Here is an 18,937-nt window from a genome sequence, read left to right as displayed (position 1 = left end):
CTAGCTCTAAACTAGCATAACCAGTACGATGACATACCCTGGCCAGCTCCTAGCTCCTAGCTCTAAACTAGCATAACCAGTACGATGACATACCCTGGCCAGCTCCTAGCTCCTAGCTCTAAACTAGCATAACCAGTACGATGACATACACGGGTCAGCTCCTAGCTCCTAGCTCTAAACTAGCATAACCAGTACGATGACATACCCTGGCCAGCTCCTAGCTCCTAGCTCTAAACTAGCATAACCAGTACGATGACATACCCTGGCCAGCTCCTAGCTCCTAGCTCTAAACTAGCATAACCAGTACGATGACATACCCTGGCCAGCTCCTAGCTCCTAGCTCTAAACTAGCATAACTAGTACGATGACATACCCTGGCCAGCTCCTAGCTCCTAGCTCTAAACTAGCATAACCAGTACGATGACATACCCTGGCCAGCTCCTAGCTCCTAGCTCTAAACTAGCATAACCAGTACGATGACATACCCTGGCCAGCTCCTAGCTCCTAGCTCTAAACTAGCATAACCAGTACGATGACATACCCTGGTCAGCTCCTAGCTCTAAACTAGCATAAACAGTGTGTCTTCTCTTTCCCCTAATGACCAGTGTCCCTCTCCTGCTACTACCAGTGGTGTAAAGTACTTAAGTAAAAAATACTTTAAAGTACAACTTAAGTAGTTATTTAGGGTATCTGTACTTTACTTTACTATTTATATTTTTTAGAACTTTTAGTTTTTCTTCACTACATTCCGAAAGAAAATAATGTACTTTTTACTCCTTACATTTTCCTGCCACCCAAAAGTACTCGTTACATTTTGAATGCTTAACAGGGCAGGAAAATGGTCCAATTTACAGTTATCAAGAGAACATCCCTGGTCATCCCTACTGCCTCTGTTCTGGAGGATTCACTAAACACAAATGCATCGCTTGTAAATGATGTCTGAGTGTTGGAGTGTACCCCTGGCTATCTGTAATAATGTCTGAGTGTTGGAGTATACCCCTGGCTATCTGTAATAATGTCTGAGTGTTGGAGTGTGCCCCTGGCTATCTGTAATGATGTCTGAGTGTTGGAGTGTGCCCCTGGCTATCTGTAATAATGTCTGAGTGTTGGAGTATACCCCTGGCTATCTGTAATAATGTCTGAGTGTTGGAGTATACCCCTGGCTATCTGTAATAATGTCTGAGTGTTGGAGTATACCCCTGGCTATCTGTAAATAATGTCTGAGTGTTGGAGTGTACCCCTGGCTATCTGTAATGATGTCTGAGTGTTGGAGTGTGCCCCTGGCTATCTGTAATAATGTCTGAGTGTTGGAGTATACCCCTGGCTATCTGTAATAATGTCTGAGTGTTGGAGTGTACCCCTGGCTATCTGTAATAATGTCTGAGTGTTGGAGTATACCCCTGGCTATCTGTAATAATGTCTGAGTGTTGGAGTATACCCCTGACTATCTGTAATAATGTCTGAGTGTTAGAGTATACCCCTGACTATCTGTAATAATGTCTGAGTGTTGTAGTATACCCCTGGCTATCTGTAATAATGTCTGAGTGTTAGAGTATACCCCTGGCTATCTGTAATAATGTCTGAGTGTTGGAGTGTACCCCTGGCTATCTGTAATAATGTCTGAGTGTTGGAGTATACCCCTGGCTATCTGTAATAATGTCTGAGTGTTGTAGTATACCCCTGGCTATCTGTAATAATGTCTGAGTGTTGGAGTGTACCCCTGGCTATCTGTAATAATGTCTGAGTGTTGTAGTATACCCCTGGCTATCTGTAATAATGTCTGAGTGTTGTAGTATACCCCTGGCTATCTGTAATGATGTCTGAGTGTTGGAGTGTACCCCTGGCTATCTGTAATAATGTCTGAGTGTTGGAGTGTACCCCTGGCTATCTGTAATGATGTCTGAGTGTTGGAGTGTACCCCTGGCTTTCTGTAATAATGTCTGAGTGTTAGAGTGTACCCCTGGCTATCTGTAATAATGTCTGAGTGTTGGAGTGTACCCCTGGCTATCTGTAATAATGTCTGAGTGTTAGAGTGTGGCCCCTGGCTATCTGTAATAATGTCTGAGTGTTGGAGTGTACCCCTGGCTATCTTTAATAATGTCTGAGTGTTGGAGTGTACCCCTGGCTATCTGTAATAATGTCTGAGTGTTAGAGTGTGGCCCCTGGCTATCTGTAATAATGTCTGAGTGTTGGAGTGTACCCCTGGCTATCTGTAATAATGTCTGAGTGTTAGAGTGTACCCCTGGCTATCTGTAATAATGTCTGAGTGTTGGAGTGTACCCCTGGCTATCTGTAATAATGTCTGAGTGTTAGAGTGTGGCCCCTGGCTATCTGTAATAATGTCTGAGTGTTGGAGTGTACCCCTGGCTATCTGTAATAATGTCTGAGTGTTGGAGTGTACCCCTGGCTATCTGTAATAATGTCTGAGTGTTAGAGTGTGGCCCCTGGCTATCTGTAATAATGTCTGAGTGTTGGAGTGTACCCCTGGCTATCTGTAATAATGTCTGAGTGTTAGAGTGTACCCCTGGCTATCTGTAATAATGTCTGAGTGTTGGAGTGTCCCCTGGCTATCTGTAATAATGTCTGAGTGTTGGAGTGTGGCCCTGGCTATCTGTAATAATGTCTGAGTGTTGGAGTGTGGCCCTGGCTATCTGTAATAAACAAGACAATGGTGCCGTCTGCTTTGCTTAAAATAAGGAATTTGAAATGATTTATACTTCTACTTTTGATACATAAGTATTTTTTTTATTTTACCTTTATTTAACTAGGCAAGTCAGTTAAGAACAAATTCTTATTTTCAATGACAGCCTAGGAACGGTGGGTTAACTGCCTTGTTCAGGGGCAGAGCAACAGATTCTTACCTTGTCAGCTCGGGGATTCATCTTGCAACCTTTCGGTCACTAGTCCAACGCTTTAACCACTAGGCTACCTGCCGCCCCAAGTATATTTTATAAATTACATTTACTTTTGATACTTAAGTATATTTAGAACCAAATACCTTTAGACTTTTACTCAAGTAGTATTTTACTGGGTGACTTTTACTTTTATTTGAGTAACTTTATATTAATAAGGTATCGACACTTTTAATAAAGTATGAAAATTGAGTCCTTTTCCACCACTGCCTACTACAACATCTCCTTCATAATTGTACATCACTATTTCCTGATCCAGAACCATATTCCTCATCTCATCCTCTCCTTCGTAGAGATAAGTATCTCTCATAGGGTTGTATAGAGATTACAACATTGTATCTCTGCCATTATGGCGTGTGGGACAGCATGGTCAACGCCATAGAGGCTATCTCCATTTTAAAGTAAGTACATTTTCTTATTTTTTTTATGTTTGAAAAAATATAGGTGACTTAGGATCATATGATGCAAAATGCATCATACGGGGATGATTTCAGATTTTTTTTAAAGTTACATATCTTGAAAACTTGATTGTTGACAAACAAAACATTTTGGGACTAATACCAAAAGCTAATTTTTTCCTTTAACAATTCCAAGCATACCCATAACATGATGCGGCCACCACTATGCTTGCAAATATGGCGAGGGGTACTCAGTAATGTGTTGTATTGGATTTGCCCCAAATATAACACTTTGTATTCAGGACAGCATTACTTTAGTGCCTTGTTGCAAACAGGATGCATGTTTTGGAATATTTGTATTCTGTACAGGCTTCCTTCTTTTCACTCTGTCATTTAGGTTAGTATTGTGGAGTAACTACAATGTTGTTGATCCATCCCCAGTGTTCTCCTATCATAGCCATTAAACTCTGTCACTTTTTTAAAGTCACCATTAGCCTCATGGTGAAATCCCTGAGCTGTTTCCTTCCTCTCCGGCATCTGAGTTAGGAAGGATGCCTGTATTTTTGTAGTGACTGGGTGTATTGATACATCATCCAAAGTGCAATTAACAACTTCACCATGCTTAAACAGATATTCAATGTCTGCGTTTTTATTTTTACCCATCTACCAATAGGTGCTCTTCTTTGCGAGGCATTGGAAAATGTTCCTGGTCTTTGTGGTTGAATCTGTGTTTAAAATTCACTGCTCGACTTAAGGACCTTACAGATAATTGTGTGTGGGGTACAGATATGAGGTAGGCTTTCAAAAATCATGTTAAACACTATTATTGCACACAGAGTAAGTCCATGAAACTATTTAAGTGACTTGTTAAGCACATCTTCCCTACTGAATTTATTTAGACTTGTCATAACAAAGGGGTTGAGTACTTATTGACTCAAAACATTTAAGCTTTAGATTTTTTTATTAATTTGAAAAAGATTCTACAAATATAATTCCACTTTGACATTATGGGGTATTGTGTGTAGGCCAGTAACAAAACATCTCAATTTAATCAATTTCAAATTCAGGCTGTAACACAACAAAATGTGGAAAAAGGCAAGGGGTATGGGTTAATACTTTCTGAAGGCCCTGTACTGTATGTGTGCGCCAGTGTGTGACTGTAAAAAGTGAAAGGTTATATACAGTCAAGGCCATAGTATACATTAATCCTAATTCTTGTTGATTCTGTCCTGACTCATGTCACGACTGGCCATCCTGATTGAATTACTCTTATTACAGAGATGAGGCAAGAAATACTTGGCCATCGATCAACAGGCCTTGAAGTTTTTACAAACACTGTGGAAATGCCCAGCCAATTGTTTTTTTTTTAAATACGACATAGCCTGACGATCCAGGACTTATTAAACAGAACCATTTGTATTCCTTGAAAACAGAGCAGAGCTGAAATAGTTATTTCCTTCTGTTTATGGCTCTGAATGAAGCCAGCATGCCTTCCATAGTCCCTCAGTGACACTGCAGTGTTTACCTGACTTTCTCCATCTCTCCCTTAGTCTCTCTCTCTCTCTCATTCTCTCTCTCTCGCTCTATTCATTACCTGTCTCTCTTTTCCTATCTGCATATATTTGGGTCATATCACATTTTCATGTATAATTTTCCATATATCTTTTTCTGTTGTAACTTTGGTCTGCCAAGAGAACATCAAACATTTAATAGTACAAAGTAATATAACATGTAGTATGTAAAAAGGAAAATAAACAGGAAAAAGTGGCCTCCACCGCCAACCCCTATCCAGTCAACATGTCTCCACCGCCAACCCCTATCCAGTCAACATGTCTCCACCGCCAACCCCTATCCAGTCAACATGTCTCCACCGCCAACACCTATCCAGTCAACATGTCTCCACCGCCAACCCCTATCCAGTCAACATGTCTCCACCGCCAACCCCTATCCAGTCAACATGTCTCCACCGCCAACCCCTATCCAGTCAACATGTCTCCACCGCCAACCCCTATCCAGTCAACATGTCTCCACCGCCAACCCCTATCCAGTCAACATGTCTCCACCGCCAACCCCTATCCAGTCAACATGTCTCCACCGCCAACCCCTATCCAGTCAACATGTCTCCACCGCCAACCCCTATCCAGTCAACATGTCTCCACCGCCAACACCTATCCAGTCAACATGTCTCCACCGCCAACCCCTATCCAGTCAACATGTCTCCACCGCCAACCCCTATCCAGTCAACATGTCTCCACCGCCAACCCCTATCCAGTCAACATGTCTCCACCGCCAACCCCTATCCAGTCAACATGTCTCCACCGCCAACCCCTATCCAGTCAACATGTCTCCACCGCCAACCCCTATCCAGTCAACATGTCTCCATCACTCCAAACAATAAAAAATAGGTATAGCTATACTGTATTTTGTTTCTATGTATGTGTTGGGCTTTAGCTGAGATTATTCTTTACAGAGTCAAGTGTATTTGTCCAGGCCTTAATTGTTTCTTGACTAGCAATGTTATAACTTCTAACATGTTTTTTTTGCGACAGTGCTGCCTGCCAACAGTAATCGTCTCTGATTGATTGAGAGATTCGAGGAGCTATCATTGTGAAGTAACATAATAGATGTAAAGCATTGAATATTTACATTCATACACTTCTAAATAAATTGTTTATCTTTGTCCCAGAAGCAGTTAACTGCATGGCACTCCCACATCACATGGAGGAATGTTCTTACCTCATTCAGCAGACATAGTGAACATTTGGGAGTTGGGGGCCAATTTCATAATCAAAAGTTTCCTTTGTGTCTTTTCTCTTTCTGTGCATATCCACCTCAACGTGGGCTACATACTGACCGGCTCCACTGAGGACGAATGTAAGTCATTCAAACGTGTTAACCCTCGCGGGAGCATGTGCAGACCAGCTGGTTGTAATGTTCTCAGACGTATTCAGCCTCTCTCTAGCTCAGCCCGCTATACCCACCTGCTTCAAGATGTCCACTATCATCCCAGTGCCCAAGAAAGGGGAAAATGAACTGAACTGAATGACTGCCGACAAGTAGCACTCTCTTCCGTCATCATGAAGTGCTTTGAGAGGTTAGTCAAAGACCACATCACCTTCTCCCTCCCCAAAACACTCAACCCTCTCCAGTTCGCCTGCTGCCGACAGATCCACGGACGACGCAATCGCCATTGCACTGCACACGGCCTTACCCACCTGGACAAAAGGAATGCATATGTGAGGATGCTGTTCATCGACTACAGCTCAGCCTTCAATACCATAGTGCCCTATAAGCTCATTACAAAGTTCACAGCCCTGGGTCTGAACTCCTCCCTATGCAACTGGGTCCTGGACTTCCTGACAGGCCGACACCCAGGTGGTGAAGTTAGGGAACATTACCTCCTTGACAATGATTCTCAACACGGGGGCCCACAAGGGTGAGTCCTCAGTCCCCTCCTGTACTCCCTGTATACCCACGATTGTGTGGCCTCACACAGTTCCAACTCCATCATCAAGTTCACTGACAACACGACCTGATCACCAACAACGACGAGACTGCCTACAGGGAAGATGTAGACATTCTGACGGTGTGGTGCCAGGTAAACAACCTCTCCCTTAATGTCAGCAAAACAAAGGAGCTGATTGTGGACTTCAGGATGAACCAGGCTGGACACGCCCCATCCTCATCAATGGGGCCGCCGTGGAGATGGTCAATAACTTAAAATTCCTTGGCGTACACACCTCAGGGAAGCTGAAATGGTCAAACCACACGGACACCATGGTGAAGAAGGCACGGCAGCGTCTCTTCAACCTCAGGAGGCTGAAGAAATTTGGCCTGTCCCCGAGGGCCCTCACAGTGGTTTACAGGAGCACCATCGAGAGCATACTGTTGGGACGCATCACAGCCTGGTATGCAATGCCACCGCCGTGGACCGCAAGGCTCTTCAGAGTGTGATACGTGCAGCCGAATACACCATTGGGAGCTCACTTCTTTTTTATATTTCTTGCTCTTCTTCACTTCCTCTTTCTCTGGCTACCTACCCCTCCCTCCCTCCCTCCCTCCCTCCCTCCCTCCCTCCCTCCCTCCCTCCCTCCCTCCCTCCCTCCCTCCCTCATAAACACATCTTGTTTTTATCTCTCTCCTTGCTCGTTGCTTTACTGCTGTCTTCATTCTTATGTCTTTCTGTTTTCTCTTCCTCTGTCTCTATCCCCCCTCCTTCCCCTTGCCCTTCTTCTCCATCCCTTCTTCCTTTTATTCTCTTATATCAGGAAGTGTTTGGCTGCCTTTATCAATAATATGTCATGGGGATAACATTGTCAATAACATCATTATGAGCAAATTGAATTTGAGAAATTGAGTTAGGGAGGTTAGAGCAGGGACATGTGGCCGCCTACACACGAATGAGTATCGGGGGTATCGTCTTTCCTTCTGCAAATATTTCCCCATACAGAACCCCCCTTCGCTCACTTTCATGTGTCGCATTTCAGATTTCTATTCACATTTTCATATGTTTTATGGAATCAGTTTGTTAGACCAACTAAAAGCAAAAAATATATATAGTCCTGCTAAATATAGCTTGTTTATGCTAGTGGTGCAGCAAAATATTTCTCAGAATATGAATACAAAATCCTTGTGTAGTGTGTGTAAATCAAACAAATTCCCCCTCATCAAATAAAATGATGTACATGCATGTCCAGCTGCAGGGGTAACTGAGTGCTTCTTCAATAGCAAATAGTCAAGCACGAGCATTTGGAACATTCATCAATGCAAATCATTTGCTAATTGTTAGCTTGTGTTTAGCTTTCCCATACGGTACTAACACATTCCATTACCATAGTCTTTTATCCAAAGCAACTTTGTCATGCGTGCATACATTTTACATAAGGGTGGCTCCAGCGGGAATTGAACCCAAAATCCCAAACTGAGCCATTCAGGATTTATGACATCCAAACTATGAAGTGTTATTGTGTTACACAGTTCAACATGGATTTACACAAGTCAATCTTTTGGCATCATTACGGCTGTCATCATCTTTGAAAGTTCACCAAAGAGCACACAATCACTACACATCAACGGATCCACAAACTCACAGCCAGCCATTTTACCTCCAGAGATTCATTGTAATCTAATGCAATTTCAACATGTCACTGATGGAAGCGTCTCAGAGGAAATCTGTTGCACTTTATGGCAGTTATTAATCTGTCTGCTCTGTCGTTAGATTAGCGAAACAGGCTAACTGAGCCAACTTCCAGAGATGGCCCCTTTGGAGATGAAGAAATATTGGTTTATTTGAGTGACTCTGAGGGTTACAGTGTTGCGATTGTCATCATAATTGTGTATTTATTGGTGTATGTATTTTCTTGTGCAAACACATTTCTCCTCTTGGGATTAACACCGCCAGGATTGTGGGTTTGATTCCCGCTGGGGCCACCCATAAGAAAACGTATGCATGCATGACTCTTAGTCGCTTTGGATCAAAGCTTTGGCTAAATGGCATATATTATTAGTATGATATGAATAAATCGTTATCTTATCTGGGTTGTGTTTTCCAGTCAACGGTGGTTGCAGCGGTGCCTACTGCCCAGAGAAGGAGAGTGGGTCAGATCTGCAGGGCAGTGAGGGCAGACTGATGCGCTGTGGACAGAGTGGGAAGAGTGTGGCCGTGCCACCGGGGTGCCAGCCAGGTCCAGGGGGTCACTACGACAGTGTCCACTGTGACCGGCCCACACCCACACACGCCCTCCATCTGCAGGACCGCCAGCAGCAGCATGCCGATGCCAGGTGGGAACAACACTGAACCTCAGGTTCTCGTAGACTAGAAAAGAGTCAGAGAACGGTGGGACTGAAACAGATGAAGCACGTCAGTTGATCAGATTATTTATTTGACATGACATCTGAAATATTACCAGTAATCCTGTGAAAACACTGCTACGTTTATTCCTACTCTTGCTAGAGGACATCATCATTCTGAATGATGAAGTTGATGATGATAGTCCTACACAGGTGATGACTACAATAATCGGCATAATTTATCCGTCAAATGAAATGATTAAAAATGATTGTGTTATTGTATCCACTGTGTGACATTCTGTCATAGGGATTGTCTCTTGACTCTACTTGACACTCTCAGCTCAGAAACAGATTGCTATCACTCTCTCTGACCTCTGTGTCGTCTCATTGCAGTTATGGGCTCATCCCCTTCAACTCTCTGTCCTCTATGACTACAGTCACATATACAGATTGTGTCCCAAATGGCATCCTATTGCCTATGTAGTAGTTTTGACCAGGGCCCATTGGGATCTGGTCCAAAGTATTGTGCACAATATAGGGAACTTTTGGGACGCGGACCATAAAGTGCTTCTGGACAGACATTCAATTCTCCCACATTGTCACAGAATGCCATCAGTACAGCCAAACAGGAAATAGCACTCATGAAATAAAGGGGGGGGGGAGGCTCTCTCTCTCACTCTTTATTGACTACGGCAAAATCAGACTTTATCCAGCCAGGCAGCTAGCGTCAGCATTTTCTCCCAGTTTGCGTCGAGAGAGAGAGAGAGAGAGAGAGAGAGAGAGAGAGAGAGAGAGAGAGAGAGAGAGAGAGAGAGAGAGAGAGAGAGAGAGAGAGAGGGAGAAAGAAAGAAAGAAAGAAAGAAGAGATATAGAGAGAGAAAGAAGAATAAGAGAGAGAGAGAGAGAGAGAGAGAGAGAGAGAGAGAGAGAGAGAGAGAGAGAGAGAGAGAGAGAGAGAAAGAAAGAAGAAGAGATATAGAGAAAGAATAAGAGAGAGAGAGAGAGAGAGAGAGAGAGAGAGAGAGAGAGAGAGAGAGAGAGAGAGAGAGAGGGGGGGGGGGAAGAAAGAAAGAAGAAGAGATATAGAGAAAGAATAAGAGAGAGAGAGAGAGAGAGAGAGAGAGGAAGAAAGAAGAAGAGATATAGAGAAAGAATAAGAGAGAGAGAGAGAGAGAGAGAGAGAGAGAGAGAGAGAGAGAGAGAGAGAGAGAGAGAGAAAGAAGAATAAGAGATATAGAGAGAGAGAGACGGAGGACAAAGACGATTCCTTCATGGAGACAAGAGAGAGAAAGAGGGGCCTTCTCACATCACTCAAGAGCTTTGCACAAAATCCATAATGAATGAACTGACAGGAATGATTGTGTAGGAGATCACAGCGACACATGGAGAAATACGACCTGGCTCCCCATTCACCTGGGGCAAGATTCTCACCATAATACACAGTATTGTCAACGCTGACCCTTCACAGGCCGCCATTATGCCAACTAACCAGGTGACTCCTATTTATCCCAACATGTAGGGTTAGGTTTAACCCCTTTGTGTCATCAAAGCCTGTCAGACTTGTTACACAGAAGCCCCATCCATGGCCTCTCCCCCTGTCCTCTCTATCTGCCGCTCTCCTATTCTTAGCCATAAATGCCCATTCATAACTGCTCACAGGGCTCAAGGTCCCCCTTCATTTATTCAGGAAATCACTCCCAGATCATCTGTTTCTGGTGGATGCTGCCCTGTTTTGAAAAGGACACCAAATTCACTAACTAATGTTTGTGTAGCATCGATCCACTGATTCCAATTTCTCTGTGAAAGTTCAGTCTGTGAGATGTGGTTGTTAGGTTGCAAGTCTGAAAAGTTCACTGTCTGTGAGATGTGGTTGTTAGGCTCTCTGACTGAGACTTTCAGTTCTATCTGAGCTCTCTGGCGGGATATGTTATTTCTGTAAACAGAGAGAGAGAGAGGGAGAGAGGGAGAGAGAGAGAGAGAGAGAGAGAGAGAGGGAGAGAGAGAGAGAGAGGTAACAGAGAGTGAGGTAGCAGAAAGAGAGGTAGCGATCCCTCTAGGCCAGGTCTAAATCTCACAGCCCTGTTGTTGTACGGGGTCTGAAAGCTGCAGCCTGTGGGAAGGATGACTTGGCAGGACCCAGACAGCCGTGGCCTTTATCTATCAATAGCGGGTGGCTAATAGTGCTCACATACTCTCCAGTGTTGTCCTAATAGCCTCACTCTGCTCAGATTCCCTGCCTTGTGTTTTTCCCCTCTACAGGTCCTCTGCTTTCCAGAGATCCCTGGCCTCGCCCGGCCCAGGCTGCGGCACCTCCAACGCAGCCAGGGCATTTCCTCTCCCCTACCCCATCAAACAGGAGGCTTCCATGGGCTACAAGATCTCCCTGGGACTGGGGGTCCCCACCACCAGCCAGGGTGGCTTCCAGAGTGGCACGGGAGGCATTGGGGTCCGGCGGGAGGAGATGGAGGGTCCTCTCAGTGGTGGAAGCAGCGGCGGTAACTTAGGCAGTGCTCTGTCGGTGGATGCGGCGTACTCTTTTAATAATGAAGATGACTCCTCCCCACTGTCTTTGTCCCAGGGTGGCTCCCGTCATTCAGCGCGGCTGCTCACCAATAGCAGCCTGAAGAGACGCTGCCTGTCGCTGGCCTCCCAGTCCGCCGCTGCCAGCAGCAACGCTAATGCCTTAGCGAACGCCGTCGTCACTGCCACTGAGGGGATCGATATCACCGCCATCATCTGCTCCTCCCAGATGTCCGTGGTGGCCTGCGTCAACGGGCTCCGGACGAACCCCTCACCCCAGCCCAGCGGCGGCTTCTCCTTCCGGGCTGCCCCCCGCAAGCCCCTGCCCCCCCAGCAGTGCAGCAGCCCCCAGCAGACCACCTTGCGAGAGAGCTGTCAGCTACCCTCACCTGCCGCCTGCCTGCTGTCCCTCTCCTCGTCGTCCTCCTCCTCCTCTGTGTCATCTCTGGAGCCGGAGCAGCAGACCCAGGGCCTGTGTGAGGGGCCTGGCTCCATGCAGCCGGGGCCTGGGGGTGGAGGTGGAGCAGGAGGAGGCTCTGAGGGGCTTGGGCTGCTGATGAGCGGAACCCTGATGACAGGAGGGCTGCTTGGGGACGTGTCTCTGCTGGAGGGGGGCTGTCAGAGAGCCGGCTGTGGAGCTCTGAAACAGGAGCCCCTGGACGACTTCTCCCCCAGCGAGGAGGAGCTCTTTCAGCACCACTACCACCATCACCACCACCTGACTGGCCGTGCTGCGGCCAGCCACCTCCGCCCTCACCCCCACCCCCACCACCCAGCCCCCCCACTGCCCTCCATGCCCCCGCCCTACCACCTGCACCAGTACGGGGGCCCCAGCCCGGGGGGCCTGCTGCACCTCCAGAACCAGAACCAGACTGTATCTTCCTCCATCCTTCCAGGACCCAAGACCTCGGGCTCTGCTGAGGGTGAGGACGGTGGGCCGCTCAGCGACAAGCAGGTGTGCCGCTGGATTGACTGCAGCGCGACGTACGAGCAGCAGGAGGAGCTGGTGAGGCACATCGAGAAGGTGCACATTGACCAGCGCAAAGGGGAGGACTTCACCTGCTTCTGGGCCAGCTGCATTCGCCGCTACAAGCCCTTCAACGCCCGCTACAAACTCCTCATCCACATGAGAGTCCACTCGGGAGAGAAGCCTAACAAGTGTATGGTGAGTCCCTCTCCCCACCATAGATATATAATCACTAGAATCACCATTCAAGTCAAAGTTCTATGACGTCTGGGCCGGCGGCCATATTGAGTGTACCCATTCCATTCTAGTAATTCCCCACCAGCTGAGCCCAGAACCAAGCCGGTGTCAGTGGTGAATGTTGTTCACAGCCCACTCTTCTGAATAGAGCCAATCAAAGCTATTTTTATGGTCCATTATAGGTTCCATTTCAGTGACCACAGTATATTTACTGTATGAAATTGAACCCAGCTGGTGCAACCAGGACCCAGTTTGACAGTATCCATCCATAAGCCATTTCTAGTTTCCACAGAGCAAGCCAAGAGAGATTTTATTTAAACATACATTTAGGAGCTGCTGTGTACATGTGTAAAACATGAAGGTGGAGTCTTTTCTGGATGGCATTGATGTCACAGTAGTCCCTAACTTGGATCTTATTTGGTACTTCATAGAAATTGGTTTATGGCCAACCTAAAATGTCCCATTTGTTTGTTTCGAACACAGTTGCTGGGCCAGTACAGTTAGGGTTAGTGATAGATGTTAGATGGGTTGCTGTAAAGCCAATTTTAATACCTTTAGAGACTGTTGTTTGTACATTCAGGATGCACTGTTTCCAAGAGCAAGACTGGTTATTTTTCATTCCAGATTATTTTTCATTATAAATTAAGAAATGTTTTTTATTGAAAATGGATACATTTGTAGTAACAGTATTTTTTTAGCAGAATGTTTCAAATACACGTCTTCCATTGAAGAAAAGCGTTGTTATAATGGGAGCCGTATAGCTCGTCGCTGTATAAATAGCTGTGTGGTTGTATTCTTTACAGGTAAAACTCTCCATCTCCACTCTCAACACACTAATCAATGTCAAACTGTCACTCCCTGGCATCTCTTAGCAAATGGAAAAAGCCCTCTAACCTTAAGAACATTTTAGTCCAAATACACAATTAGTCCACAATCTGTGTAGGGGGCGAAGTCATGTTTATTTTCACTAGCTCAATGTTTTTTAAGAAGGGATTCAGATCATGAAAAACCAACACATCTGGTTAACATAACCAAACAATGCATACACTTAATCCCTTTAAATGGGAGGTTGGCATTTTTAGATGTCCCACAAGTATTAAGTGAATGGAAGTTTTATCCAGACCAAACACAGGGAAATATGTAGTAGTCTAGTGGAAGAAAAGGCTATGGAGCAGAGGGATGTCCTCTAAAATCTCTCATCTTGCTCAATTCAGAGTTTCACAACCCTTGTCAGAAATGTTATTCCTCATTTTAAGAAAACCGTCCAAAACATAATTATTACTGTGCAATATGCTCATAGCCTAATACCACAAAAACACCTGTTGTATCTTTATTTTTATGAAATATCAGCCGATATTTGTTTTTAAATTATTTGGTTTAATTTACTGGCTGTGAAAGTGTGAAAAATGGTGAGTGTTAAAATTAAGTGTTAAATTAAATTCAGTTTAGTGTAAATCAGTTAGTCAATTAACACTTACCACTGCAATACATTGTTAGCTACATCTAATGGGAATGTTTATATTAACTCATAGAGTAGTGAATTTATAGTGAGCCTTGTAAAGTTCATCAGAGACATCATGCATTAGTGTGTGTGTGTACGTGTTGTAGCTGAAAATGTGCCCCGGTTGTGAATCTTCTCTCAGCTCTGTACTGTATATAGCATCACAGTGATCTTTCAAGTGAATTCTGGGAATTCTAGGAAGTTCTGGGAATAATTCACTGTGTTTTGGTCCTGCATTTGTTTCTTTTTTTTGGCGTATACATTTTATCTGGACTGCTCTTGCTGCTGGACACTGGGTGTGTCTCAAACTCTGTCACTGATGTCCGTTTGGTGACACCTAGAACCGGAAGGGAAACAGGCGGACTGTATGTTTATGTGTGTCTGTATGTGTGTTTGTACTGTATACATGTGTACAGGGCCTTCAGAAAGTATTCACACCCCTTGACTTTTCCACATGTTGTTGTGTTACAGCCTGAATTTAAAACGGATTAAACTGAGCTTTTGTGTCACTGGCCAACACACAGTACCCCATAATGTCAAAGTGGAATTATGTTTTCAGAATTTTATACAAATTAATAAAAACTGAAAAGCCCTTTGTTATGGCAAGCCTAAAATAATAATCCAGGTATGATAAACTCTTAGAGATTTACACAAGAAGACGCACAGCTGTAATAGCTGCCAAACGTGATTCTAACATGCATTGACTCAGGGGTGTGAATACTTATGTAAATTAGATATTTCTGTGTTTCATTTTCAATAAATTTGCGAACATTTCTTCAAATATGTTTTCACTTTGTTCATTATGGAGTATTATGTGTAGATGGTTGAGAAAATAAATACATTTTATCCATTTTGTATTCAGGCTGTAATACAACAACATGTGGAATAAGTCAAGGGGTAAGAATACTTTCTGAAGGTACTGTATTAATGTGCGTGTGTAGGTGTGTGTGTGTGTGTGTAGGTGTGTGTGTCTAGGGAGATGCTTACCAGATGCTAAACAATTCGGCGCTGGACTGTCTCGGGATGGGAGGCTGTGTGTGTGTGTGTGTGTGTGTGTGTGTGTGTGTGTGTGTGTGTGTGTGTGTGTGTGTGTGTGTGTGTGTGTGTGTGTGTGTGTGTGTGTGTGCCCACGCTACACAACCTAGCCTCCCAATCACTCAGACCTCAGAAAGGCCTCAAACACACACAGGCACACACACAAACACACACACAGCCTAGTCATACGTACATGAATTCCTGTTAACCCCTACAATAGGCAGTATTGATTCCATCCATGTTGGATTGTAACACTCAGTTCTCAAACTAAACATAAACAGAAATGTGAAATGTATTCAGGTTTGGATAAACATTTCTAATGAGCAATGTATTTAGATGTAGAGGTCTACAGAAAGTCTTAGAGAAAGTGGAAGAAAGTGTGCACGTGTTTTGCATGTCTCTGAGGTGATGAGTTTGTGTTTGCAAATGGGTGTGTGGTTATACATGTGCAATACTATGGAAATAGTTCGCTGCCATAATATGTCACAAATGTGGGCTATACATATGTAGTGTGTGTGCTTTTACACGTACAATATGTGTTGGTGTATATGTCGTAGTGTCTCAACCCAATCCCTCTAAAGTCCTTATTTAGTTCTTATGCGTCTGTGCCCACTGTAGTCAAGAACGTTTGAATGATGCCTGTTGTGTTTGATACACTCAGGCAATAGACAAAGGCATTTAGGAATTCCAGCTATTCACACAGAGGAAACAGATGAGACGTTTCCATTTAGGACCAAACTCTCCAGAAAACCCAGCTAATCCCCTTATTGTTTTTCCAGCGGCAGATTCCAGTGGGTGCTCACAACTTTGAGCTGTGCTCAAATCCAAGCATAACACTCCCCTTGCCTCCAGCCTCCTTCAGCCTCCTCCAGCTTCCTCCATCGCCTCCAGCCTCCTCCAGTCTCCTCCAGCCTCGTCCGCCGCCTCCAGCCTCCTCCAGCCTCCTCCAGCCTCGTCCGCCGCCTCCAGCCTCCTCCAGTCTCCTCCAGCCTCCTCCAGTCTCTTCCAGGTCCCCCAGCCTCCTCCAGGCTCCTCCAGCTTCCTCCAGCCTCTTCCAGGTCCTCCAGACTCATCCAGCTTCCTCCAGCTTCCTCCAGCATCCTCCAGCTTCCTCCACCTCCTCCAGCCTCCTCCTGTACCTCCAGCTGTACAGCGTTTGTTTCATGCGGTGTCTTGGCTGGAACAAGTCATTATCACAACACAAAGTTGAACTCCAACCTCTCGCTTGTCACTGTCCGTACCTGGCTATGTTTAATGCTGACCCACATAAAATTGCAGCTCCATCTGTAACCATCGAGTTCAGAGCACTTGTAAAGCTCTCTAAACTTTTAGAGGTACTTTTTAAGTTCCCCCCCTCCAATTACTGCAGGCCCCAGGGCTGTGGTATGGTTGTCGGGCAGGCACGGGTGAAAAAGAAACTGCATAATCTCTCTGCAATATCCTGTTGTGTTTCATGCCTAATTCAGAGTGTTGTTTTAGTTTAGGACATTTTTTCTCTTGTCTGCATAAATATTAAAAATATATCCAGTGACCGGAGCCCTGACATAGTCACAGGCTTTGATATCTTAGTGGGTTATATCGAGACTGTCCCGCGGATTTGATGTCTCACGGACAGATCGCTCCACTCCGTACCCTGAAGTTCAGACAAATATTCATTTAAACCGTGGAATCCCTATATAATATAGAAATTGAGAGACACTCTCTTCAAGGCTCTTCAGATTACCTGAATGGATACATTGTATGAAATTGTTTTGAAATCCTGTCCATTGTAGGTATTGCCCAATAATGAACAATGGGAATGTTGAGAAGACCTGTTGAAGGATTTGCATGTGCGCCCTCACGTTTTTCAGTGACGTGAGAAGTTGAGTCGTGTTAGCTTTAGATAGTAGAATTCATTGGGGTGATATACTCTTTAATCTTAAACCCTGTGTGTTTCTTTCATCATTGGTTTTCAGTCGTGTGGAGGCTTTTGAGTGCCTGTTAAGACCATAAAACATCTTAAGTGTTTCCATTAAGGGTTTACCTTAAGGAATAATTTCCCCTTACTTAAGGGAATTGTTTAACGGTGTTGCATAGAACCCTTCTAACATGTCCTTAGGTAAGGGCATAATTTAAGGATTTTTTACAGTAGTTCATAGGAATGTATGGCAGAAAAAGTCTCTGGTTACTATGGAGATGACCTGTTTCACTGACTGAACATCCCATCAAAGAGATCGCATTTATTGCAAAATAAATTTATTGCAAAATAGAACTTGTACATTGAAGAGGAGAAACAAATTGATTCATAAGATAATAAAACCCGTTTCTTTTAGTTACTTTTTTCTCAACTTGTTTATATAACTTTCTATTAGGTCAAGCGAACTTACAGAATAGGTAACTAGCTAGCCAGCAGCTTTGTAGCCATGGATTATGCACCTTACATTATTTAGCTAAGTAGCTAGCTAGCTGATGGATGTTTTCCAGGGCAGAGAACAGCAACATTCACCTCCACAAATGCTGTTTACATTGATATCCATACTGAGTGAAGCACTTAAGAGACCTCATGGGCACCCTTAACTTTTTCCACTTAATTTAAGGAGGAAATACACCTTAAAAGGTTTTGTGCAACTCATTTAAAGTTAAGGAAACTTTAAGGTTAAAGATAAGGGGGAAATTAACTTGATGTTTTATACAACGGGGCCAAGAGCCGTAATGCCAGCTGAACCTGAGGGGACATGTGCCCCTTAATTTGATACATTTCCAGGATAAAATAGAAGATATGGTTAATTTTACTCATAATATATTGAAAGATATTGGATATGGCCATCGGTCCCGCCTGAAAAGAAATGAGTGCAAATGTAATGACCATTTTACCACGTACTTTCAAGTAAATACCTGATCATTTCTTTAAACCGTAAAATACTGTTACCCCATTTTACTTTAAGAACACATTTGGTATTCTACCCTCTCTCCACAATGGAATAAAGTTTTGGTTTTATTCTTGAGAATGATTGAGAACTCTGAGTTGCACTGAGCCACCCACGGCATAATGATAAAACACACACCAGCCGCCACCTCACCTGCTAATGAAGCCACTCTCTAAACACACACCACCACAGGCTGAAGGAAAACTGACTGCAGCCAGCCAGCGTCCTGCTGGGGAAAAAAGCATAGATCATGGAATTTATATTTTTTTTCATGGGTGTGAAACCAGCAAACATATATATATATTTAGATTTATTTGACAGATTTTTGGAAGAGAGGCCAAATCCCCCAGAAGCAGACGGTGAGACATACAGCGGCGTCCGTTGCCAAGATGGCGTTGTGTTTTCTCCGGGTAAATGGATCAGCTCCGACGCAGGAGATGAAACGACCAGTGCCATTAGCTAATTAAAACTGAGGTTCTGCACATGACCCGACTTTTCCTCTGAACGCTGTCCTGAAACCGGAGCTGTCTGGACGCAGGGCGTGGGTGGCGACTGACGTTGATATTAATGTGTTTGTACCAGTACGAGCCGCTGACACTATGGCCTGTCTGGACTGCTCAGCCGGCACAATCTTTCAGAGGCCTGGACTCTGGCCCGGTAGCAGCTACCTG

General features: G+C 44.4%; 1 protein-coding gene across 1 annotated transcript in view; it reads left to right on the top strand.

Annotated features, from left to right (window-relative positions):
• The window catches only part of LOC120053824 (zinc finger protein GLIS1), a 162,536-nt gene that overhangs the window by 50,318 nt on the left and 93,281 nt on the right, over positions 1-18,937 (top strand). Inside the window, exons 2-3 of the mRNA XM_039001086.1 lie at positions 8,863-9,091; positions 11,360-12,785. Coding sequence (XP_038857014.1) covers positions 8,863-9,091; positions 11,360-12,785 — 1,655 coding nt within the window. The remainder of the gene's footprint in view (positions 1-8,862; positions 9,092-11,359; positions 12,786-18,937) is intronic.

The sequence above is a fragment of the Salvelinus namaycush genome, chromosome 9, assembly GCF_016432855.1.
Source record: "Salvelinus namaycush isolate Seneca chromosome 9, SaNama_1.0, whole genome shotgun sequence".
NCBI classification, from domain to species: Eukaryota; Metazoa; Chordata; class Actinopteri; order Salmoniformes; family Salmonidae; genus Salvelinus; species Salvelinus namaycush.
The sequence above is the reverse complement of the archived record's forward strand: the minus strand, read 5'-3'. Positions and strand labels throughout refer to the sequence as shown.